Below are 27,519 nucleotides of genomic sequence, written 5' to 3'. Positions count from 1 at the left end.
TACAGGTCACTAACTAGTCAGTTACACATACACTTATAAGTCATTAATTACTAACTAATTTCTGATCCTTAACGTAATGAATATTTTTTTCATGACAGCCACACTGATAGGTCAGAGTCAATAGGAGAGACGCCTTTATCGCAAAGTATCAAAAGTTACATCCAGTCATAAATAGCATGTGTGCTTATTACTCTGTTGCAATTCAATAAATACAAGGACGAATTATTCTTTCTCATTTACCAGTCAAATTTGTATCTGAGACAAGATGATTTCCTTAACTGCAAAAAACAGGATTTTAATGCTAAGCATTCTTAAAATATGGGTATGCAGTGCCCCCCGAACCACTAGTTGGCCACCTGTCTCTTAAAGGAATAGTCAATTTTCTTAAAAGAAAAATCCAGATAATTTACTCACCACCATGTCATCCAAAATGTTGATGTCTTTCTTTGTTCAGTCGAGAAGAAATTATGTTTTTTGAGGAAAACATTGCAGGATTTTTCTCATTTTAATGGACTTTAATAGAGCCCAACATTTAATACTTAACTCAACACTTAACAGTTTTTTTCAACGGAGTTTCAAAGGACTATAAACAATCCCAAACGAGGCATAAGGGTCTTATCTAACAAAACGATTGTCATTTTTGACACGTAAAAAAAAAGCACTTTTAAACCACAACTTCTCGTCATGTAGATCCGGCCGTGATGCGCCAGCGTGACCCCACGCAATACGTCAAGAGGTCACGGAGAACGAACGCGAAACTACGCCCCAGTGTTTACAAGTGTGTTGAAAAAGAGGACCGTTCCGATGTTGTTGTATGTTGAATGATACTAATTAATGTATTTGTGTCAGTTTATTGTTTACAATGGTCCGCAAATGTGCGTTTCATATATGTAACACGTGACCTCCCTATGTCACTTCGCATTTACGTTAGGTCACGCAGGACCGGAGATAGACGAGAAGTTGTGGTTTAAAAGTGTATATTTGTTATTTTTCTTGTCAAAAATGACAATGGTTTCGCTAGATAAGACCCTTATGCCTCGTTTGGGATCATTTAGAGCCTTTGAAAAAAACTGTTAAGTGTTGAGTTAAATATTAAATGTTGGGCTCTATTAAAGTCCATTAAAATGAGAAAAATCCTGCAATGTTTTCCTCAAAAAACATAATTTCTTCTCGACTGCACAAAGAAAGACATCAACATTTTGGATGACATGGTGGTGAGTAAATTATCTGGATTTTTTTTAAGAAAATGGAATATTCCTTTAATTTTATGCGGCGCTGCACCGAACGATTGGCGAGTGACTTGTGTGGCAAAAGCAATTCGAAAGCATAAACAGTCTAATCCCATGGTTCTTTGATGTATATGTGTGTGTGTGTGTGTGTGTGTGTGTGTGTGTGTGTGTGTGTGTGTGTGTAAGTTAATATGAATATATTAAATCATACCTCTTAATTTAATATAAATTCCATATGTTTTGTATTTCAAAACATTAAAGGAATAGTTCACCTAAAAGAAAAATCATATAATCTCCTCATGTAATTTCAAACCTGTATTTTTATTTCTCTGGAACACAAAATAGCCAGCTGGGTCATTTTAATAGACTTTACTTGCGTCATCATTTACCTTGGGATTTGTACCTTTGCATATTGTTAACATGTACTAATACACACTTACACACCAAAGGAAATTGTGAATCGGACAATAGGTGCTCATAAATTTCAGTGATCTTCCTTTACACAGAGGAAGGAAAGGGACAAAGACTTCATTTTTGGGTGAACTATACCATTATACCTACAGTGTTTGTTTTGACAACAGCCAGGGCACAATGGGAGGAAATTGTGCTATATGCATTTAGAAACATGTCTTAGAACCATATGAATGCAGAAGTGACGACTCTTAGACAGTTCATTCATTTGTTACATGTAGTATTGTATTACTGTTTGTATTTCACAGTGAATTTGATGGCCTTGTTGAAATTCAAGGATATTGAATGTTATAGGTACTTATTGAACACTGTAGGTCATAATGGTAGCTCAGACAGAAAACCATCAGCACTTATACCGATCCTCTATTCTCACTGACACCAATGGAATCTCACTAATAAGTCTAGTAAAACTGGACGTTGGATGTCATAGCATTAGCAACCATAATTGACTAGTTTCAATACTGGATACATACGCTTCCTCCATGGCATATGTGATGTTATTTAGTTCCTCTGCCATATGATGAATCTCCTCTCTTGCCTGGGCATCAGCTGTCTCATTAATGGAGTTCAGGATGACATCCTCCAGATACATGTCTACTGTATCATGATGTACCTTGACCACCTGAGATCAAACAATATACAGCTAGGAGATAAAGAATAACTGCAAAAAATATTGGCAGGTGGCATATACAAGTAATGTGCATTACTTAAGAAAATAGACTACCCACATACTAGCATAAAAATATGTGTGTAAGATAAGAGATCAAAGATTTTTGAGTAAAGAAGAGTAAATAAATGTTCTGGTGACCTGTTTAAATATCTCATCCTCTTCTCGGCGTCTTCTCTCCTCTATCTGCCGTTTCCCGCTCTCCTCAGCCTCACGAATACGCCGGTTTCTGTCAGCCAATAGAGCGAAAGCATGGATTCGCCTTTCCTCCTGCAGCCGGATCAACTCTTTGCTCAGAAAATCCAGCATGTCCACTATCACTTCACCAGACAGGCCATCAATGCAGGACTCAATCTGAGACACCTGACGGGAGAAAACAAAAAAAATGTACCACTAGTTACTCTATTTAATTCACATTTATGCATTTGGCAAAAGCTTTTATCCAAAGCGACTTACAGTGCATTTAAAGGGGTCATATTACGAGATTTTTTTTAAGATGTAAAATAAATCTTAAGTGTCTCAAGAGTGCCTATGTGAAGTTTTAGCTCAAAATACCATATAGATAATTAATTATAGCATGTTAAAATTGCCACTTTGTAGATCTAAGCAAAAGTGTGCCGTTTTTAGGTGTGTCCTTTAAAATGCAAATGAGCTGATGAAATGCAGGCACTGATCACAATGATGGTGGTTTGTTGCAATTGAAACACAGTTGCGCTGTCAATTATTTTTTTCTCTCTCTTTTTCTCTGCACTAAATGGCAGTGCCGTGGTTGAATAGTGCAGATTAAGGGGGCTGTTTTATTGTAATTCACCTTGCTACCTACCTTACAAAACAGGCGAAATCTGAACGACCTAATTTTTCACATGCTTGCAGAAAATGGCTTACTCCAACAAAGTTACTGGGTTGATCTTTTTCACATTTTCTAGGTTGATAGAAGCACAGGGAACCCAATTATAGCACTTAAACATGGAAAAAGTCAGATTTTTATGCTATGACACCTTTAAGCTACAAATTTCACAGTATAGATGTACATGTACAATTGGAATCGAACTTGTGACCTTTGCAATGCTAAAATAATGTTCTATCAAGTGAGCTAGCGCATGCATTTTGAAGTGAACTTGAATGGCTGAAGCAGATTTTTTGAACGAGCTTGTATGTTATGCATGTTAATAACTTTTTTCTCATTTTACATGTGCTCCATTGTATATAACATGCCTGTACATATACATATTGTCTAATTTTGTCTTATTTTATTGTTTGTGCTGTGGTAGCTTTGGTCACCAAAGCAAATTACTATGTGTAAACATACCTGACAATAAAAGCACTTCTGATTCTAATTCTGATTCTAATATTTATCCAACAACAGATTTATTGTTAAAGGTCAAGTTCTTCCTGATACCATTTTTAAACCCTAGTTAGTGTGTAATGTTGCTATAATAGCATAAATAATACCTTTAAAATGATAAAGCTCAAAGTTCACTGCCAGGTTCACAGCCCTCTATTTCCTGCTTTAATAACGTCAGTAAAATTTTTTATTTTTGACTAAACTCTGCCCACAGTAATACGTCAATCACCAGCTTAGGCTCAAACAGCTCTGCTAAGCTAAGCTGCTATCAAATCACAACACACTAAACAAACTACACAATCAGAACTCATTACGTATTTCTGAAGGAGGGACTTCATAGAACAAGGAAGACATCAGCCCGTTTTGAGGACAGTGAAAGCAGCGCTATACAGATAAGTACATTGTATGAAAAATACCGCGCTTTTTTACATGTGAAACATGAACACATGTTATATTGCCCACTATAAACACAATCAAAGCTTCAAAATCACAGACAGAACGAGAGCTTTAAAATTGATAACTATGTTTGATTTGTCAATGAATTGCCATTATAACTATATTTATAATTTGCTGTTTTTATGCAATAGAACTGCGAAAGCGAATGACTTGCTTACCTATATAAATTATTTTAACCTAATACACTATTATACTACTGTATATCGTTTTTTACAGTTTGGCTAACTTTAAGATATGGTTCTGGAAAATGAATAAGAAGTTAAAAGCTATAAAAACTTGTCAAATACAAGTATGCTAGCTTTCATCAACTAAAATCCATATACAGTACATTAAAGGAATGAGGGTGCAATTGACCTAATGGTATTGATTGGAAAATGCATTAGTTTTGTTTATTTTATTTATAGTTTTTGTGTGTTAACATGCAGCTGCAATATTGATTTAGTTTTTCTATGGTTTATATCTCTTATGAGAGAAAGAAAATTCATAAAAACTAGTATTTACCCTCAAGGTTTGGATGACCTTGTGTTTGAGATAATGACATCAAACATCTGACTCCAGTGCAAGGTTGCGGAGTTGTATACTGAATCTAATTTCAACCAGTCAAAATCAAGATAGAAAACAGTAAGTAATTCTGATATTAGGTGGTGTGTACACCAAAGCGTTTTATGAGAACCCATTCTCATAATTTGCAAATAAATATCATGCAGTGTGAAAAGTTGTGCAATACATAAGCCAAATTCCAATTTTGCGTGCATATGATACGCCAGTCCTTCCCGTTCACTTAATACAGTGCATATTTTCATGTTGTTTTATGTATTGTATGTGTCTTTACCATTGGCGCTTGTGTTTTTCTAACGTTTTGTTACATAAAATGACATCCTAACACAAACCCCAATTCTAACCCCAAAACAATGGTAAAAAAAAGAAAATATTTGAGAAACCAATACATAAAATGACACAAAAAGATATTAGGTAAACTGGAAGGACTGTGCTATATGTATACATTGGGTACTAATATGAACATTTGAGGTATATGCACACTTTGGTACTAATATGAACCATTTAGGTGCACAGGTGTACATTTTGAAAAGTAGCACCCTAGGGACAGCTAGGGACCATTTTTTGACATTTTTTTAACAGTTCATGGTTGGGTACGCATGACAAAATCAGTTTGTTAACATGTCAGGAATACATTTGGAAGGAACACACAAAGCATACTTGTAAAGCCATTGTCAGCTGCTATAGCTTGCACACAAACTGCGCTCTGCTGACCCGTATTTATCATGGTTGTTAAATATAATGGATGTTTTTTTTACAGTGTTGTTATTAAAGAAATTGTTATCCAAGAAAAGGAGAAATATATACATACAATCTTTTAAATCTTTGTGTTATTGTTCTGCAACCTGTGGAAGTGACCCAGATGTAAGTTTCACATCTCACATTTTATCTGAATACACAGTGAAATGTAGTATTTCATTCATCTGTGTGGAAGAGATCCCTTAAAACACAACATTTGTGTTGTACACAGTTGGGTAAAAAATGTAACACAGCACAAATGTCTCAATCGCCTTAGTCCTGCAAAGCAGGGGTGAAAGAGATGGCCTAAAAAGATTCTTGTGCTTTCAAAACACATTCTAACCATCGTCAAAGCACCTACATGTATAGTGTAAGTCTCCTGAAGAACATAAAGCAAATGTTTATTTATTTTTTTAAGCACAGAGGCATGCGCATTTTTATTTGTAAACTGTTTACAGTTTATCTAACACAGTCTCACCCCATTTCGTCAATATTTGACGACACTTGACCATTCGTCATATGTTGACGTGAAGGGTATACCTTTCGCGTCATTTTTTGACGAACTGGGGACTTCAATACTATTACGTCCGTTGCATACTCTTTCCTATTTTATTACCATTTGCGCGTCGGTTTAGGGTTAGATTACGCAAAATTAAACAGTGTACGCGAAATTAAACAGTGTACGCGAAATTAAACAGTTGTCACCTGGCGTTGGGGTTAGAAACAGTTGTCACCTGGCGTTGGGGTTAGAGTTAGGTCTGGGTAGGGATGTCATTATGTAAATCTAACCCTAAACCGACGCGCAAATGGTAATAAAATAGGAAAGAGAATGCAACGGACGTAATAGTATTGAAGTCCCCAGTTCGTCAAAAAATGACGCGAAAGGTATACCCTTCACGTCAACATATGACGAATGGTCAAGTGTCGTCAAATATTGACGAAATGGGGTGGGATACACCAGACATAAAATGATCAACATCATTTGCTATTTTTCTTAGGTAAGTTCAAGCTGTTCAGATCTATTTTACTTAGTGAAAAACCTCAAATTTTACTACTCCTCAATGATAGCCTATAACAGCTTGCCATTCAAGACCACAATAAAAATGTTCATAGGGAACAGACCACAGCTGCCACTGGTAAGTGGTCAATCACACAATATTGTGTGTATGTGAATACAGCCATTCAAAACATGTACTGCACAATACACAGTGTGTGGCTGTAAAAGGCATATGATTTAAGAATGTCTGGCGACCCACAAATAATTGCAAATATGTTTTTTGCAATATCGAAGTTTTTAAATGTGTATTATTATCAATAAAGAGTTTTGTTTTTGTAGTAGTTTTTGTTTTTGTATGTAGTCTTATTTTTTTATGAAATGGTGCACAGTGCACAGGCAGATAAAGCAACAACTTGCAAAAGACAAACCTAAGACCTAAAAAAAGCATCATATCACAGAAACCACCCACTGTACTACAGCTGTCAAAATGAGCCCCAATGAACATATGTGACACCTGCAGGGAACTTGTTGTAGTTATAATGAGCAAATTTTCAAAATTACATTTTTATTTTGACATTATTTAATTAAAAAACCTTCAAAACAATTTATGATTGATTGGAATCTGACAAAAAAATAAATAAATAATGACAGCGCTACACCTGTTTGAAGTTGACAGAGTCAACAAAGTCCATTTTGAGAAAAAACAAGTTAAAATTTTTTGAGGGTTTAAAAAACAAAATCACTGCATCCATAACTTAAAATCACTGGTAAAACTGGTAACGCTTTAGATTACAGCCCGGAAAGTACTACGTAAGTACAGCGAATTTACAGCGTATGTTTCTGTAATTATAGTTTACTTATGAAGTACGTACGTGTAATTATAAGGGAACAATTTATAATATTTGGGGAATAAAGGGGTAACAACCAGGAAAAATACAAATAATATATGCAGTGAAGTACTGCGTAAGTACAGCGAATTTACAGCGTATGTTTCTGTAATTATAGTATACTTATGAAGTACGTATGTGTAATTACAAGGGAACAATTTATAATATTTGGGGAACAAAGGGGTAACAACCAGGAAAAATACAAATAATATATGCAGTAAGTATTTTAGATTACTAAACAAAACTTAAAATTCAGTTAATGTGTTTATGCTATTTATTAGTACGATACAATTTATTTAGAATTTTCAATAAAGGTTACTTACCTTAAGAAAGAAAAAGAGTACAGGAATTTGTTGGGTCATCAAGCAAAATTAAAAATAGGCAAGGCAACTTTGGTGAAAACAAAGCAAGCAAAACTAGAACTACACTCTTAGAACAAATGTGTTAAAAACAACACATTAGTGTTGATTCTGGGACGACACACTAAATGCGTTGTCCCAAAATCCACCCATCTCTGTGTTATTATGGAAACAACACATTTTGTGTTGTATTTTAACACAACTTGTGTTATATTTTAACACAAAATCAACACAAAATGATATATAATGTGTTAAAATTACACATAATGTGTTAAAAACTTAACACACAAAGATGTGTAAAAAATTAACACATCCTTTCTAAGAGTGTATTTTCTGTAGTTACTGTTTTGTGTTGTTACAGTCTAAGTCGAAATGTTTTACCCCCTTGTTTCACGTAGTTACAGAGTAAGTACAGAATCTGTGGGCTGTAAATTAAAGTGGCACTTGTTACCCCCTTGTTTCACGTAGTTACAGAGTAAATACAACATCTGCGGGCTGTAAATTAAAGTGGCACTTGTTACCCCCTTGTTTCACGTAGTTAAAGAGTAAATACAACATCTGCGGGCTGTAAATTAAAGTGGCACTTGTTACCCCTTTGTTACGAAAATATTATTAATTGTTCCCTTAAAATTACATGTATGTACTGTATAAGTACACTATAATTACAGAAATGTATGCTATAAATTCGCTGTACTTACGCAGTACTTTACTGCATATATTATTTGTATTTTTCCTGGTTGTTACCCCTTTATTCCCCAAATATTATAAATTGTTCCCTTATAATTACACGTACGTACTTCATAAGTAAACTATAATTACAGAAACATACGCTGTAAATTTGCTGTACTTACCCAGTACTTTCCGGGCTGTAATCTAAAGCGTTACCGTAAAACTAATAGATTTAGCACACACAATGTCATAATCGTGAATTAATTTAAATTACATCAAGGTAGCCTATTAACCGCCAATAGGCTTAATGCCCAGCTGCACTACTTCCTGAACTTCAGCCAGCTCCTTGTTTTCTGTCTTCCATTATTGGACAAACTGATTAATCCAGGTGTGCCTGACCTCAGTAGTCACAACAACAATAATCAGACACACCTGGATTAATCAGTTTGTCCAATAATGGCACTTGCATTAACACTTGCTTGGTTTATTTACATCCTATTAGCCTAAATAAACTACTTATAGCAAGGAAATGTTGCTCCTATTGAAGTAGCCTAATGTAAATGGCGGTAGATTATGAACTCGCCAAAACAGCATTTGCTATGCAGCATTTTTTGTCAAATCAACATTAAGTAAGAGTAAGTTAAAATAATAATTAAACAATTTCAACTTGATTTTATAAGTTATGTAACTTTATCACAAGCCAAAACTTAAAATAGTAGGTTAAATTTACTTGCAAAACCAAGTTGTTTTAACGTCATGCTGCATTTTTTTACAGTGTAAGACATGGTTCTTTTAAAGTTGGCATGAAACAGAAGTAGCGTTTGTCTTTTTTTCCGTGGTGACTTCTGAAATGAATTAAGGCAGGGCTGGATTTGAAGTTGTTCATCAAGAACTGATTGGATCGTTTGAAGTTGTGTTGTGTTGCTAATTGCTGCAATCTTTTCCCAGACCCCCCCACACCTGCCATACCATATGACCGGAAGTAAAAAGAGATTGTTTTGAGGAGGGGAGGAGATTGCATTTTTGATTAAAGTTTATGAGGGCACATTCATTTTTTTAAATTTGGTAAAAAGTACCACAATATTCCAAAACACATGACAGTTTTTCTTTTTAATTTCATGGCGACTTTAAGTACCTTTAACTGAATTGTTCTTTGGGAAACCAAAAATGGTTCTTCAATAGCTTCTCTGTGAAGAACCCTTTAAGCACCTTTATTTCTAAGAATGAAGTGCAAAGATAATACCCAGTGTGGGGAGGTGAAATCTAGACACCACGGTCCAAAGATACAATGCAACAAAACATAGCGCTGACAGAAGAGCACACAGTGTTTAAAACCCCTGACGCCACGACCAAAACCAGAGTGTCAAGATCCAATCACCATGCTCTGACACAGGGAGTCACACTCCACACTAAAAATAAAGAGATGACTGGACTGAACATCACTAGCAGAATTTCAAGTATTTCATTTTTTTTTGTACTTCATTTATATATTCTTCAAAAAAATCACAGCTCCTGGAAGTCACCATAAATTTGCTTGAATAATTATCTTTCATGCTCTGACTCAGATGATTACATTTGAACACATTAGCACATGATCGCCCACATTTGCAACAGCAAAAGCCATATGATAAAAGCTAATGCATGACCTTGGAAAAATTGGAATATAGTCTAAAGGTTATATAGACATTTTTTTCATTAATGCATGACATACATGAAAGCCTGTTTGAATTGCAGAGAATAGATCAGGAATTTATGTTAAATGGTGGAATTATGTAAAGATGTAAAATGCCTTAAACCTTATTTATTTAGGCCTATATACTGTAGAGACGATTTATCAGACAGTGTTAAATGGATTGTTCATTCAAAAACAAAAACGTTGCCATTTTTTATTCACCCTCATGTCCCATGTTTGAACCCCCCCAATGTCTTTTTCTTTGTTCTTCAGAAACCAAACACAGGTTTTTGTGTGTTGTTTTGGGTTTTCTGACAACCCTTCAAGCTTCAAAATGAAACAAAAGTGTTAAATAAATAAGTTGAGTCGACTTGTGTCAAATATTTTAAATGTCTTGAAGACATTTACTCCTCTACTTTCTTGTTTAGGATACCGCTGTTGTCTCAAGTGTTACACATTATTTAAAAGCAAACAACCTAAAACAATATTTCTTTTATAAAAAAATAAAAGAGAGGCTAGACTTTCAACAAATCATGGATTAAATTTAAATTTGTTTTCTCACTGAAAGATTTTGTATGCCTTAGGACAGTGGTTCCCAAACTTTTTCAGCGTGCGGCCCCCCTTGTGTACAGTGAATTTTTGCGCGTTCCCCGAAAGAAAATTTATGACAAAAACAGTTTTAAAATGTAATATTTTAATTAAACAAAACATATATTTTATATATATATATAATAAATTATACCTAGTAGTGCTGTTGGTTGGTTGGCTTATTATTTTTTTAGGTTGAATTACACAGAATTGATGATAAATTAATGTATTTTAAAAAATGTCATAAAACTAGGGTCCCCCTGGCACCATCTCGTGGCCCCCAGTTTGAAAACCACTGCCTTAGGACACTTAAAATATAAGGCACAAGTCGAGTGGTGGTATTTGTTTAACACCTTTGCATCATTTTGAAGCCTGGAGATCACCAGCCACTCTATAGTAACCAGAAAACCAAAAAAAAAATACAATTCTGCATTTGATTTCCGAAGAACAAAGACATTGGGGGATAAAATGACAAGGAAGTGAGTAAATAATTACAAAGTTTTCATTATTGGGTGATCTATCCATTTTATATTGATAATAAACACATTTGTAGTTATTGCTCTTTCAAGCTTTATAAAAAAAGAAAATAGGGACCAGGGAACAACTTCTGACTTCTGAACCAAAAAAAAAACGTGCATCCATCCTTCACAGAGGTAATCCACACTGTAATAACTAGCTTCCAGTAAAGGCGCCACCTTGGACTTGAGAATTTTAGCATAGTTAGCAGTGGTTGCCATACTGTAGGTACATTGCGCAGTGACTCTCGTGAGTCCAAGATGGCGTTGTTACTGGAAGCTAGTTATTATAGTTTATAAAGTTTGAATATGGATATTCTTCTCACACAATGCATCGATTTCCCACAAAAGCCCTTTATTAACGCATTGGAGTCATGTGTATTACTTCTGTGAAGGATGATGGATGCACTTTTTTGGGCTTCAAAGTCAGAAGTTGTTCCCTGCTCCCTATTTTTTCCCATTTTCAACTTGGAAAAGCAAGCACATTTACTAAAATGACTCCAAATGTGTCCGTCTGAAAGATGATGGACATATGATTCTGGGGTAATTTTGATATTTGGATGGAGTATAGCTTTAATGTAGCAGCTCTCCACTGTACAGCATATCTTTCTTACCCTCTCACGATGGATGTCTCTCTCGCTCTGCAAAGCAAGTGTGACCTGTTTTTCCGCCTCCTTTTCCTCCTGTCCCTCCCTCTGGAGAGCGTGGGTGGTGCGAAGTTCCTGTATTAACTCCAACCGTTTCTGCTTCCCCTCGAACATCTGACAACCATCAAAAGTCATTAATTCATTTCAACAACTATACGCGTTATCAGATAAACATTATTAACCAACTGAGTCTGTGCCACCTGTGTTACCTGATTTTGGGTAGATCTTCCTCTGAGCAGTTTCTGTAGGAAGATGACAGCCAGTTCCTTTTCCTCATCTCCCTAATATATACAAAAAGAAATCGAAACATTCTTTCAAAAAAAAAAAAAAAAAAAAAAAATGGCAACATTTTATAATTCTGTGTTCCTGTACTGTAGCTCAATTGGTAGATCAAAGGTCACATGTCCAATATCTAGGTAACACCAGAGATGTATAGTAACGAAGTAGAACTACTTCACTACTGTACTTAAGTACTAAAAGACAGTATCTGTACTTTACTGAAGTATTATTTTTTTCTCCTACTTCCACTTTTACTTCAGTACATTTTTTCTTTGAGTTTAATACTTTTACTCCAATACATTTTTTATGTGCTGCATAGTTACTCGTTACTCTCAAATGTTACGAATCATGGTCACATGGTGGTCTGAACCAATTGGAGATAGTAAAGGGCGACCCCTCCCAACCTCTCACTCACAAATATGAGCCAGGGTTGTTGACAAATGTGAAGCGAAGAGAGAACCAAAGTGCGCGAGAAAGACAGAGAGAGAGAGAGAATGCGCAAGAAAGGGCGAGTGTGCACGAAAGAAGGAAACCTAAATTCAATGAAACACCTTGTACCTTTACCTATTACCATTTTATCGACTAATATTTCATTAATTCTGAATTCTCTATCGCCATATCAGTTAAATTAATCTGAATTATCTGAACATTCATGTCCTTGTACTCCTGCTACAGCCAAAGGAATTGTAAGTGTCCTTTAGCTTAAACATTTGAAATAATATAAACTATATTATATTCAAACTTTTGACTGTTTTCTTTAATAACTACATTACACAATACTTGTACTTTTACTTTCAGTACTTGAGTAGTATATTTTAAAATAAACTACTTGCAATACTTAAGTACAAAGCATGTTTAATACTTTAGTACTTCCACTTAAGTGCTGTGCTTAAAGAGCACTTCAACTTCTACTCAAGTCACTTTTTTGATAGAGCACTTGTACTTTTACTCAAGTCTGGGTCGCTAGTACTTTATACATCTCTGGGTAACACACATACTGATAAAAAAAGTAAACCTTTAAAAGATTGCTTTGGAAAAGCATCTGCCAAATGTGTGTAAATATAAATGCATAATCTATGTTATATGCACTACTGTGTTCATCTAGTGGTTCTCAGGCCAATTACCAAAATGTCCACCTAGGCTGCATTTACAATGCAAAAAAAAAAATGGCGAAAGAAAAAAAAATCAGATATGGACAAAAGATTGGATCTGTGCAGTTTATTCAGTTCAAATGATTTTTCATTTAAGTTTATAAACAGTGGTTATATTTTTCCATTGCGAGGTTGCAAATACATGTCAATGTTCACATGTTTGCTTTGTGTATTCGTATAAATTGAAAAATTCAACAGCTTGGGCAGCACTTTGCTGTAATTTGTGTGCTTTATAAATAAAAAACAAACAATTCAGGGAATGAGATCAGCAAAAAGTGCGACTGTCCTATGTGTTTATGTGTGTGCTCATTTTGTTCATGTAAATGGCAAAAGCCAACTTTAACATATGATTTAGATTTATTTCATTTGAAATAAATCAAATGAATACAGTATAGTGTTGGATTATTATCACCCGCCACCAAAAAGTTTAAATACAACTGTGCACGCAGAACTGTGAATCTGAGGCCATTTAAAAACACATATTGTGGAAAAATGTGAATCCATCCAATCACATTCACATATTATGCTTTATTTATAAGGTGCGTATTGAATGTCTGATGTATGATTTGAGAAGACCAGTAGTGATGGAAGTTAACAGACAGCGACTTTTGGTGCAGATTGAGGTAAACCACTCTTCAACTTGGCCCATCTTTTTTTACCGTCACAAGCGGATTCATGATCTAGTCAACCATATGTCTCCAACCCTGCTTCTGGTGAGCTGCCATCCTGCAGACTTCAGTTTCAACCCAGCTCCAACACACCTGTCTGTAATTATCAAGCAACACTGAACACCTTGATTAGCTGGGATTGGAGCTAAAATCTGCAGGATATTAGCTCAGCAGGAGCAGGGTTGGAGACCCCTGTAGTGGACCAATCACAGTCTGCGTAGACTGAGCACAATGTTATGTTTTTGATTAGGTGCGCGTCAAACCAACGTACGACTATAAATTACGCATTAATGCATCAACCCCATTTTCTGCTGCAGGAAAAGAACAGCCTAAGGGGCTAATCACACCAAAAGCGCTTTAAACGATTGGAAACGCAAGGCGCGAAGCACTGCCTTTTTAATAAAAAGAGAAGTGCGACGTGGCTTTTTATATTGCTAGGCAACCAGCGAGTCAGCTGTCTTGTCAATCAAATATTCAAGTGTGAGTGCTCTTTTGCTGTTAACTGTCATATTAGCAGAAACTTTAAAAAGTGAGTGGAGCAAGTGGAGTCTGGTTCTTCAAAGCAACTGTAAACTTCCCTCACCACAACGTAAGGCCCGCCTCTCCCCTCATACAATTGGACAATGGAAAGACGCAAATGACGTCAGGCCCTTCTCTGCTCTCAGCGCTCCTTCAAAAGCACGTGATGCGGCTGGTGGCAAAAACTCCCTGCCCACAGAATATCATTCAAAAAGGCGCCTACAACTGCCATAAACGCTTTGGTGTGATCAGCCCCTAAAACTACTCAAATGAAAAATTTGAGAAGCAGCATATTGAAAATATTTAAAAGGAACATTTCAAAAGACCTTTTTTCAGCAAATAAATCTTTGGTTTCTCCAAAGCACGAATGTCAAGCTCTAGCTCAAAATATCATAAAGATAATTTATAATAACATGTTAAAATTGCCACTTTTTAGGTGTGAGCAAAATGTGCCGTTTTTGGGTGTGTCCTTTTAAATGCAAATGATCTGATCTCTGCACTAAATGACAGTGCCGTGGTTTGATAACGCAGATTAAGGGGCGGTTTTATCCCCTTCTGACATCACAAGGGGAGCCAAATTTCAATTACCTATTTAAGTTACTGAGTTGATCTTTTTCACATTTTCTAGGTTAATAGAAGCACTGGGGACCCAATTATGGCACTAAAACATGGAAAAAGTCTGACTTTTATGATATGTCCCCTTTAAAAAAGAATGTTAAAAGCTAGGGATTATTTACAGTTGTTATGATTATTTTATAGAATGTACTGATAAAGACAAAATTTTATGTTTGTCATTAAAATACATGTCATTACAACAACTTGCAATCATAATTTAAATGTTTAGTAATTAATGAAGAATACGTTTATAAAACTATGAATCCTGGGGAATCTGTTTCACATTTCATACTTTTCGAACTTAACCAGGGGTTAAGAGATAACCCTAAATCTAAAGTTTCACACTTTGCATTCCTAAACCCTAGGTCAGGTGTCTGAAACCCTGCTCTTACACCTGTCTGTTATTATCAAGCAACCCTGAACACCTCGATTAACTACCTCAGCTGTGTTTAATTGGGGTCACAACATTCTAACCCTGCTTCGTTTAACACTGCTGCGTGCGTTTGGCACCACAATGCGAGGTTATCCCCACAAAAGCAGGGCTAGCAGGGTTTCATAACCCTGGGTTAATTTCAGGAATAATCCCACTTCTAAATTACAAGTGTGAAACCATCCTTGTTAAAATAAGGGTTTAGAATGAAGATAACACAGGGTTAAGCGTGGTGTGAAAAGCACTATATTTCCAGTTCTGTTTGATTAAAAAAATTAAATCAATAATCACAATTAAGTTGTGTTTTCCTTTTTAGATAATCTAGTGTGACAATTTACCCAACGATGGGGCAAATTGTCACAAGTGAACATTGTCTATTAATTAGTCTCGGTAATGAGATATGAAAATGTAATGAATACAACATATGTGCCCAAGACTTCCTTCTTTCATCTGGTATGAGATTTATACCACTGTGTTGTATGGTCCTCAGTAAATGTTAGACATTACGTTAGTGTAAAAAGTGTGACAACTTACAAGGCTGTCCCCTATTTAGAATATGTAGATTAAACTCTTTATTAATTCTTTATTAATTGTTATTGAAACCGGAATAAGACATTTTAATCGAATAAAAATTCCGAATAAAACCACATTTTCTTTGTCACCCTGCAAACATTTGAAAAATGTTGTATTTCTGCCCATCCAAAAGGAAATCTTCAGATGTGATATTTATGACACAAACATGAACAATATGATAATACATGTGTGGAAATTCCCTGTACAAGACAAGAGTTTCTGTTCCCCAGCCAAATTTGTCTTACATTATTGTGTTTAATTAAATATTACATAAAAGCAGAACATTGTTTTGGACCCCATGTCTGTGATCAACAACAGGATTAGATAAACACAAATTTCCTCCTCGACCGTATTTAATTATTATTATTTATTGTGTAAGGGCAGAAAAAACGGTGGTTATTATTTTCATTATTAAAAGTGTGATATTACTATATTAGACATATAAACTCGCTCTAGATTCACAAATAAAACAACACATTAAATTATCACTTCATAGTTCTGCCGAAATGTTACCTTCAACTGCTTTTTAACATTATAAATGTCACATGCATCCACAAGCAAGAAATTACCGTCAGTGAGTCATTATGATTCACTGCATGCAGTTAAATATGAAAGCTGGAAAGCTACAAAGCCAAGGTTGGCAACCCTGTTATACATGCTTATTTTCTCATGGCTCTCAATTAGTGCATATTCCAAGCAATACATCGAAGGTCAGTCTTGCAATCAGAACAAATGGATGAAAGGATTCATTTTCTTGAAAGTTGGATAAGACACTCGCCCTTGGTGTGAGAGACCCGGGTTCGAATCCACTGTGACACACCATTGTGTCCCTGAGCAAGACACTTAACCCCTAGTTGCTCCAGAGGCGTGCGACCTCTGAAATATATAGCAATTGTAAGTCGCTTTGGATAAAAGCGTCAGCTAAATGAATAAATGTAAATGTATTTTCCACATTGGTCACACGGCAACTGTATGTGTTTAAACTCAAGCGCTTCATGCGCGTCTGGTGTCTGTGTAAGATTTACAAAAGCGATCTCTGCAAGCAAAGGTGTCTTTTGCATCTTATAGACCAGGGGTGTCCACTCCTGCTCCTGGAGGGCCGGTGTCTCTGCAGAGTTTTATTCCAACCCTAATCAAACACACCTGATCCAGCTAATCAAGGTCTTACTAGGCAGACTAGATACTTTGAGGCAGGTGTGTTGAGGGAAGTTTTAGCTAAACCCTGCATGACACAGACCCTCCAGGACTGACTTTGGACACCCCTGTTATAGACGGTTTCATCAGATGCACGTGCGTTGTCGTGGTTACTGGTAGGCGATCTGTAGTTAACATTGTATAAATAAACTTTAGTGAAGTGAAAAGCTTGTCAAGTATGCAACGCAAACTCGAATTGTGACCTCTGCATTTAACCCATCCCAGTGAGTAGTGAACACACATACTGCAAGTCGTGAACACAGACACACCCTGAACAGTGGGCAGCTATCCCAATTAGGGTAAGGTGCCTTGTTCAAGGCACCACAGTCGCAACCCTAAGTCATAAGTGGAAGCGGTAATGCGTACGTAGATTTTTTTTTACCTGACGGGAAGGGTTCTAGCAGACAAATCACAGCGCTTGCGGTCCACCTAACAGACGCACTGTCACATTTTTGAAGAGGTGCATGTCAAGTTACGCAGAGCTACGTGCACGCTACGGCGTAGCTCATACGTGGGACCATAAATTGGGCTTATCGGATATATGTGTTTACATCTAAGTCAGATGTATCTGATTTAGAACCACATTTGGAAGTGGCTCATTAAGTTGTTTGTGTTCACACAAGCAGAGCAATATCCGATCTGTGTCAGATGTGTTAGTAAAAATTCATTCAAAAACATTATCCACAGCAAGGTTGCCTACAGTTTTATTTTCAGTAGCTAAAGACTTTCTGTAAGCTATATCATACCTTATTTTGATTTCTTTCAATATTGCTATAAAACAGGCTGCTGCAAAACTCTGCTAAAAGGATTTTTAAAAGGATTGCATGCGTTACATAGTTTTAGAATATAATTATTAATCTTCTTTTGTCTAGTAGAAATGAACACTCAATTTATACATTTAAATTTACACATTAGCCAAATGTTTATCAGAAGTGACTTACAGTGAGTGCATTTTAGTACATTTTATCAGTACATGCTGTGCATAACTTGGGAACAGATCCCATGACCTTGATGCTGCCTGCTGCCATTTTCTATCAGAATCTTTTGTTTCTGTATCAACAGAAAGCCACTCTTAAAGGGATAGTTCACACAAAAAGGAGAATTCTGTAATCATTTACACTCAGTGTAAGTTTCTTTACCCTGTTAAAAATAAAGATATCTGGATAAATGCTGGTAAGCACACAGTTGACTGTTACCACTGTACCCACAGGGACACTGCATTGTGAGTGTTTTTTTTTTGTACAGTTTTTTGTTTGCTTAAGGCATCTGATGGAGCATTTGGACTCGGAGGTTGACGTCAGACTTAAGCGTGAATCCCTTTAAAGACAGCTTTACTGCACTTTTTGTTGATTGCCTTAGTTTAAGCTGTTCACTTTGACAGAAAGTAGTACACACAGACACCCAAACCGAATAAAGTGCACAGTAGGGACGTTTTGACTTGCAAACTGCATACACACCACCTTTAGGATATGTTTACACATCATTTCCCTTTGCTTAGAAAACCAACTGTTTTTCCTTTGCTTGTTTAACAAATTTCACGTACACATGTCAACGCTGTCAAAAACACCTGTGTTTACACGGATCTGCGATAAGGAATAAAAACCAAGGGGCAACCTTCCAAACTTTCTGATAAAGCCAAGACCCCCATGTTAAAATGCCCATCTTTACGGCAGAAAATAATATTTTACAGCCTGGTACAAAAAGTGATTTGGGTTTTGCGTTTTATGACAACTGTGAGGGGGTTATTTTTTTGTAACTCATTAGTTTAAATTATATTAACTTTTTCCTCGCCATTGACAAGTTAACTCGTCAATTAACTGCCAATAACAAGTTTTTCTGGCAATCTGTTTTTCTGCTATTATCCACCAGGTGGTGCTCTTACTCAACTTATAAAACCCGGAAGTAAGTCCGGGTGACATCACTGACACAACGTCCATATTTTTTACAGTCATTGTAAAAACAAAACAATGTGTTTGCCAGACCAGTAGATGCGAAAGTAACTTTGTAAAGAAACACTACATGACTGTCTACATACACATTCTTCTGCATAGCAATAAAAACAAACAATCAAGACATCAAAATAATTGAGCAATTTTGTTCAGACAGACGATAAGGTAGGTTATTACAAGAAATGACCCTGGGGTTTAAAGCAGCAACATTTTGTAAACTTTAATAAACGTTAATTTATTTACATTAATAAACTCAGTATTTTGTGCAGGACAAACACAGTCCTGTAGGCCGCCATATGTTTTGGTTATACTCACGAATGCCTATAGACTGAATAAACACATGCGCGTTATATCATTATCACAGATTTACGTTTATGTAAATTACACAGAGATGACAAGGTGTTGTTTTTAAAAAATTTGAAAAGCCAGATCTACTAGAAGGACCTAAATTATCTACAGCAGGAACATGGGCTTTACCTCAGGGGGTCCATCCACCACAGGAGATGGGGGCCGCGGTACAGGCTTCTCTATTTTAAAGAGAAATCGTAAAGGCTTCTTTTCCTCCACACACACCTTTTCCTCTTTCAAAGCCTAGTGGCAAAAGAGAGCTCAGAATCAATATCAGACACCTTTCACAGTCTGCATAAGTGTGAAAAGCATCAATTTAAATAATAACTTTGTGAATCTTCATGAGCTCCAGTTCTCTGCGGGCTGAGCGCGAGATGAAGCCTTTAGTTGTTTTAGGTTTTGGCACTTCGATTTGAGGCTCCATGACAGATGAGGGGAGACCTGCCTCCAGCTCCAACAGACCTAAGAAACAAAGAGATACACAATATAACTATATTCAAAACAGTTGTTTTAGCCTAAACATTTAGGGGTCTATCTTACACCCGGCACAATGCAGCGCAATGCGCGCCGCAAGTGTCTTTTGCTAGTTCACGTTTAGCGCCACATTGTTTAAATAGCAAATGCATTTGCGCCCCCTTTTGCGCCCATGGGCGTTCTGGTCTAAAAACGAGGTGTGTTCAGGCACATTGTTGGCCTGCTGCTATTTTGAGGCAACTAAAATAGACTACTCCATTGACCAACAAAAACCTGGTCTAAAGTCTAAAGTCAATGGCGCAATATGTTTTTTGTTATTTAAAGAGTGCATTAGTAATACTGTATGCCCCTTTAAACGGGACAACAAAGCGGGTTTCCTTAACACATAAATGAATGCTCAGCAGCACAAAAACGCTTTTAAATATGAAAGATTACAGGATTGAATGTAAAAGATTATTATTGAATCTATTGTACATAAATGAGGACTAATTATGAGACGTTAGAAGACAAAAAGAGCTGCTTCACCTGTAGCCTGGTAAGTAAATAAATGATTTGCTTTAAACAAATGCATCTGTTTTTAAATGTTTTTTTTTATTGATAATGTTTCTCATCTCATCATATCCACAGTTACAGAGTCATCATACAGTATACTGTATGATGACTCTGTAACTGTGGATATGATGAGATGAGAAACATTTTTAAGTAATACTTAAAAAAAACTGACGCTGTCCAAGTGCTGAAACGTGCGGAGAGCCGTTTGTAAATTTTTTATCTCCAGTTTGTTACAAAAAAAAATATTTTTAGAGTACAAACCTTTTTTTACATACTTGTAAATTATTTTTTTATGATATTGGATAGCCATACATTTAAAGCAATTAAAAGCCTGCTTTTTTATTCCATCACTAAAAGAAAACGGCTTTTAAAGGTTTTAATAAAAAATACAAATTTCAATATGAAAAACAACACAATTATTTAACATTAATCTTACACTGGTGATCTTGTTTCTTCGCTTAGTTTTTCAGTTTACAAAGTTGTAAGGTGGTGCCAAACCCTGACAAAAGGTATTTCAAAAGCCAGCAGCAAATGGCTGAATCCACAGGGAACTGCTTCCTAATTCTTGTTGAGTTATCATTTGAGACCTCTCTAAAAAAAAGAGTTCACATCTACCCCCCAAGAACACTACCCCTTGGTGTGAGACCGAAACCTCTCTCAAAGAGTTCACATCTACCCCCCAAGTGTGAGACAGAAGAGTCACACACCCTACCACACTTTCTCGTCCCCCTCTCCTCATGTTCTCAAAGCAAACTGTGTATGGAATGCTACATTCTGCAAACACATGTATCTGAAACTGGTCTTGTTTGGTGTTATATGAAGTGTTTTAATGCAAGTGGTACATTTGGGTTTATTAATATGACAACAGGATTCAATGTTAATCTGTGACAATAAATAAGTAAACTTAACCTGATGTTGGGAGACACCTCCTACCTTAGACATGTTGACCAATCACCCACTGTATGTATATTAGGTTACACCCCTGGGCTTACAAGAACCAATCAGTATATCATATCACAATGCTTTGTTCTCTGGATATTTAAGGAAAATGTCAAAAGATTCAGGCGGGACTTTCGATATCTAGAAATGTACCCCCATGATGCTGTATCTTTGATACAGCATCATGTTTCTTTTTATTTTATTTTGAGGAATCTGTAACCAGATCTTCATCTCCTTACCAGGTATGCAATGGTTTTTCGTTTTATTCTTTTGTATTTGAATTGGATATATTAATTGGCTTTGAATGATGTTTTTCCTACCTGGTTAATAAATTGTTACATTTGCATTCATTCTAATTTGCTCTGTATCATTGACCCTTCTAAGTTACTATAAAGTATTACGATATCCTTTGTTACCACAAATCTTTGGTCGGGGTTAATTCATGTTAATTAGATTCTGCCTCTTAACTATGTTGGTGGGCAGTCGCACGGACTATCGGAGTGATAGTTCTATTATCTATTTTATACGTTGTTATATAGTCATATGATTTAACTATAGGCAGCTAGAAGGAGCTAAGCTAAACCTCTGGTTATAATTCATTAAGTGGTGTAAGCGACTGTGGGGGCTATATGGATACTATTTAATGAGAGCACGTAAACATGAAACGGTATAATTAAATTGCTTTAGCCATAACCTCTAGTTATTGTATGGTCAGATTAATTATTTAACCTTAACTAAGTTGTTTTGTAATCGCATTTGGTAATTATGCGTCTAGAAGGAGCTAGACTGAACCTCGGATTATGGTTTTATGTTTTCTATTTAATTGGCGATTTTTGAGAGCTATATGGTGACCTTTTAACAAGAGATTGACTTTGTTCAATTGCTTTAGCTACAACCTCTAGTACGGTCGAGTTTGTGTTCAGTACCCACACAACGGCCGGTGTGGACTGATATGACATTGGTAATCGAATGAATGAGTTAAATGAAAACATGAGTAAATAGAATGATCAAACGTTTATCCAAATTCCCAAATTACATCAATTTGATTCATATTACAATACGTTTCATATCTTTGGAGTCAGATATTAAGTTGCGTAATGTTAAAACCGGAAGCACCGGAAAAGACCGAATGCGCTATAAACCGGCCATGCCGTTTGGATTCCGTCGTTGGGCCAAACGGATGGATTGGGTCATATTTGGACCCCTTACAAAGTCTGTCATCTAAATAGGGATTAAACATAGCGCCAGCGCAACTGGCTTTTAAAGGGGATGAGAGCTGAGACTCTCATTGGTTTACTGCACGTTACGCCCAAAACACTCCCATTACTCATTAAAAAAATAGGACCAACCCTTTTCGACAATACGTTCGGCGCACAAACCATTTTTCCCGTCGTTAAATCAGCAAAAGTGGATTCGGACACGCCCATTTAGACGTTGCGCTCTGCGCTTTAGATAATGCGCTTAGATCCTTAAAATAGGGCCCATAAACTTGTTTTAAAATAACTATTGCCATACTGTATAAAATAGATTACCAATATACATTGTTTAAGTAATAAGTAAGTATATATAAAAAAATAAACAAATCTTGTATGATATCTGATTATAAATGTGCCTTTTTGCTCTGGGAGTTGCCTTCTATTACAATATAAACATGATAAATGGATTTGAGTTGAAAAATATGCATGTATGAGGAAGTACACTTCAAATGTATAAAAATCTTACGCAAGAAAATTGTGTAATGAATAGTAAAAATAGACCATCTTATCTCAGTAGCAGACCTTGGTACGTGTTGAGAAAGTGACTCTTGACCACATTACGGTTGGAATTTCGTTCAGGGAGCTGGCCAGTACGAGACAGAGGAGCATATGTCTGAGACCCATAATCGGAGTAATCCTTTATAATATCACGTCTCTCCAGTTTTCCCTCCACATTCTTTCTCTTTGCCAACAGCTTCCGCATTGCTGTGAGAAACAGGAAAGACATATGGCAAAAAAAATTATTATTTAAAGCTAAAGCATGTTATTTTAAAAGTACATTTTCATATTTTTGCTTATTAAACAAAAACTAAGTAAGCTATTCATAGGTTGATTCCACGAAAAGTTTAAATGCTGTGGTGCTATCAAAACATTGCTTTGTTTGCCTGAACAAACACATCCGCTCAACCAGTGTGTGATGCCATCTGTTTCTTGAATTTATGACTGGAGGAGTATTTAGTAATACAAAAAAAAAGTATTTTTAGGTGATACTAATTACTTTTTCCACTGATTTATTACACATAAATCAGTCACTGAACTTTTACAGTTTTTCTCGATGGCTTGAACACTATAACCATTTTTTTTTTTAAACCATAATGCCATAATAAAAAGCACACCCATTTCCCTAAACTATAAACACTACTCCTGTTTTGACACATGAATTAGATTTGTTGAACTCTACACACAAATCCCTTAATTACTTACTGCCTACACTATGTGGTCATTTTGTAAGTAATAACTATATAATAACTATATAATAATATTTTTCAGTCGAGTCAGCACAGCTTGGGCACAATTAGCACACAATTACCCAGGTAAAAACACTCAGGGGGCGTGAACACCAAAGCTTTTACGCCAGCGGCCGGTGCATATTTTCAATTGTTTCCAATGGAAACGTAGCCTTTTTTAAAAAAGCCTGCAGCTAGCGTTTTTCCCCGCTTTGATAGCTGGCGCTGGGCGGATTTTCCGCGCTTCAACTTTGGGTGAAAAGCTCCTTGGACACTGATGTAATATTATGTGTCAATAAGTACCGTTGCAAGGATTTAATCTTCATAAACATAACTCTTACATCTGTGTGGCTGTGTGGACTGTGCTGTGAAACAGTAGTTTGTATGATAATAAATAGAGCAAAACAACTGCTTGTCATGTTTATTACCATTATGTTTATTTATTACATTCTTTCTGATCCCATTTTTTAAACCCTTGTTAGTGTGTAAGGTTACTATAATAGCATAAATAATAACTGCAAAATGATAAAGCTCATAGTTCCCTGCTAGGCGATATATTTTCTTTAACAAAAGTCTCCTTTCAAAGCCTACACTGTAAAAAAAATTAGTAGAAATTACAATGTTATTGCAGCTGGGTTGCCGGTAATTTACCGTAGATTTAAATTTATGTTATTTACTGGCAAGAGTTTGTTCAAAGTTAAATAAATTTTAAATATTAACAAGTCTTTATCTTTACAGAATAAAACAATAACAGTCTCATGCAAAGCATTCTGGGAACCAGAAATCATCATCAACCTTTTTCTGGGTTTTGCCTCAGATTTTGTTTCCCAGAATGTTTTGCTTGATGCTGTTTTTTTTTAGTTTTACTCTGTAAAGACAAAGATTTGTAAATGTTAAATGTTCATTTAACTTTGAACAAAATGTTGCCAGTAAATAACATAAATTTAAATCTACGGTAAATTACCGGCAACCCAGCTGCAATTTTTACGGATTTTTTTTTACAGTGTACAGCGAATGGCCGGTTTGGACTACAGCCCTCTACTTCCTGTTTTAAAGATGTCAGTAGAATAGTTTTTTGACTTAACTCCGCCCACGTGAATACGTCAGTCGCCAGCTAAGCTAACGGCAAGCTAAGCTGCTGTCATATCACAACACACTAAACAAATTACACAATCAGAACTCGTTACGTATTTCTGAAGTAGGGACTTCATATAACAAGGAAGACATCAGCCCGTTTTGAGGACAGTGAAAACAGCGGTATACAGATAAGTCAATTATGTGAAAAATACCGTGTTTTTTATGAAACATGAACACATGTTAACACAATCAAAGCTTCAAAAACACAGAAAGAACGGGAGCTTTAAAACAATACAATAGTTCCCTTTCAATACGGTTCACTTCGCATTGCGTCAGTTAGCTGACGCTATGGGGGAAACTCCTGTTTACTCCGTGACTGAAGCCTATTGGTTAACGTCTGTACAAAGTACAGACTAATGACGTTTGAACCCGCGCGCGGGAAGAACGCGTCCTTATATAAGCGCGGTTCAATCGTCAGGAGCTCATTATTTTCTCCTTCAGCGCGAACCTCTCGCTGCTCCGAAGAAAAAGAAGAAGCCTTACCTCACCGTTGACAAAAGCCCTGCAGCGGAGTCCAGGCCTAGCGTCTTCCCCTGCCGTTTTCCGGCTGAGAACCGAAGATAGCAGGGTCCAGGTCTAGCGTCTTCCCCTGCCGCTTTCCGGCCGAGAACCCAAGATAGCCTTCGCTTGCCGTGGTTCGAGCCCTGTGCAGCGGACACACGCCTGACGAGGTCTCCCCTGCGGCCGCCCGGTAAGATCAATATTTTTAATATAAAGCTATAAGCTAAAAGAGCAGGCGCTGTTGTAATAGCGTCCAGCACAGCGGCTCGGTGAGCCTCTCTGCTATGAATTTCCTCCGAGCGCGTTACCGGTCTGGCACCTCCCACGCCGGGACCGCGCTTATGCTTTGGTTGTCTTATCCATGTTTCGTGCTCCCCCTGCTGTTCCTCTCTCGCCGGGATGAACACACGGCGAGCCATGAGACTAGATGGATGCATAGACAAGCACACACGGACTAACCCCCCCTGTGTTCTGTCACACCGCAACCGTTCATGCTCCTCTCACGCTCCTCTCACATTCAGTGGCGAGATCTCTGGCACATATATTAATCCCCCGAGTGCATCGGGTGATACCGTCACGACGCATGGCTGTTCTGTCTGTGTTGCTGCTCCCCTCTGCCGTTCCTCTCTTGTTGAGATGAACAAGCGGGGAACCGTAGACCTGGATAGATGCATACGACAAGCAAACACGGGCGGTCTGCCCCTGTCTCTGTCATAGCACAGCCACTCGTGCTCCACGCTCGCGGAGTCCCTCGCTCCTTTCCCCACAGTGGTGAGGTCTCTTAACGGCTTAGCTAGCACGCGGTATTACGGCTCGCTGCCTCTAAATGCAGCTGTCCAGTGTTCAACGATTACAGAGCTTCATGCCCCTCCCCTCCTGGAGCGGCGCGATCTCATTCGTCTGCTCGATAGGGCCGATTCGCCGCTATTGGAGCACCAAGAACACTAATTATAAGAGAGCTTCATGCCCCTCCCCTCCTGGAGCGGCACGATCTCATTCGTCTGCTCGATAAGGCGGACACGCCTCTATTGGAGCGCTAAAACACTTATTATAGAGCTTTACTGGCCTGAGCCGATCTCACTTCAGATAGCTCATTCTTCGTCTGCCTGGTAATTTCTCTCTGGTTTAGACGGAATCAGAGGCAGAACGAATTTGTTTATAATATACTGAGGCCCGAATACCTCCCTTTATTCAGTCCCGTCCTATATCAGTGCGCTGAATATTGGTACATTCTTATATATATACCCGGTTTTTCTGCCCTTTTAATAAACGGCAAAACCGCGGGCCTCGCGGCAGACTTCCTCTCTGCGATGGGTTCAGTCTGACATTAAACCACCTAGACATACTACCCTGCTCCGTGAGCCGTTCGGTCACCGTCACTACTGAGGCTTGTGCACCTGAACGGCTGAGCTCTGGTCTCCGCAGCATAGCTGCATCAACAGAGAACGAAACTGTCTGGGAAAAAGGGGTTATGTCGTGCCTCGGCTGGACTGCCCTGAAATGTTTTCTGTGTGCTGCTTATCCAAACATACTGTGTAATACTGTCGGCTATGCGACCTCACTATAGTGGCGAACGGTATTTAATTCCTCTAAAAAGAGTAATTTCCGTGCTTACTATACTGTGTATTGACACCCACGGTTGTACGGTGTCTCTAAACACTTTATCGCCTTACTGACAAGCAATCAGTAATACGCACACACGGCCCGCTGTCCATAATTCTATCGACGCTAGCCGAAAAAACCCTGGTTTGGCCATATACTGTGTATTGACACCCCACGACTGTACGGTGTCTCTTACACCTTTCTGCCAAATTCGCTCGCAGCCCACCTCAGTTTCTCCGCTACGATGCTGATGGCGCAAACGAGCACGGTCTTACGGCTGTTATTCTCTCTTCCTAGAGGAAGGACAG

General features: G+C 37.2%; 1 protein-coding gene across 1 annotated transcript in view; it reads right to left on the bottom strand.

The window, feature by feature from the left end:
- The window catches only part of cfap91 (cilia and flagella associated protein 91), a 54,436-nt gene that overhangs the window by 4,662 nt on the left and 22,255 nt on the right, over positions 1-27,519 (bottom strand). Inside the window, exons 9-15 of the mRNA XM_065292973.2 lie at positions 23,268-23,450; positions 19,853-19,986; positions 19,654-19,767; positions 12,008-12,079; positions 11,766-11,912; positions 2,509-2,730; positions 2,174-2,322 (exon numbers count right to left, since the gene is read on the bottom strand). Coding sequence (XP_065149045.1) covers positions 2,174-2,322; positions 2,509-2,730; positions 11,766-11,912; positions 12,008-12,079; positions 19,654-19,767; positions 19,853-19,986; positions 23,268-23,450 — 1,021 coding nt within the window. The remainder of the gene's footprint in view (positions 1-2,173; positions 2,323-2,508; positions 2,731-11,765; positions 11,913-12,007; positions 12,080-19,653; positions 19,768-19,852; positions 19,987-23,267; positions 23,451-27,519) is intronic.

The sequence above is a fragment of the Paramisgurnus dabryanus genome, chromosome 15 (assembly GCF_030506205.2).
Source record: "Paramisgurnus dabryanus chromosome 15, PD_genome_1.1, whole genome shotgun sequence".
NCBI classification, from domain to species: domain Eukaryota; kingdom Metazoa; phylum Chordata; class Actinopteri; order Cypriniformes; family Cobitidae; genus Paramisgurnus; species Paramisgurnus dabryanus.
Note: the sequence above shows the minus strand (reverse complement) of the source record. Positions and strands in the feature narration are given on the sequence as shown.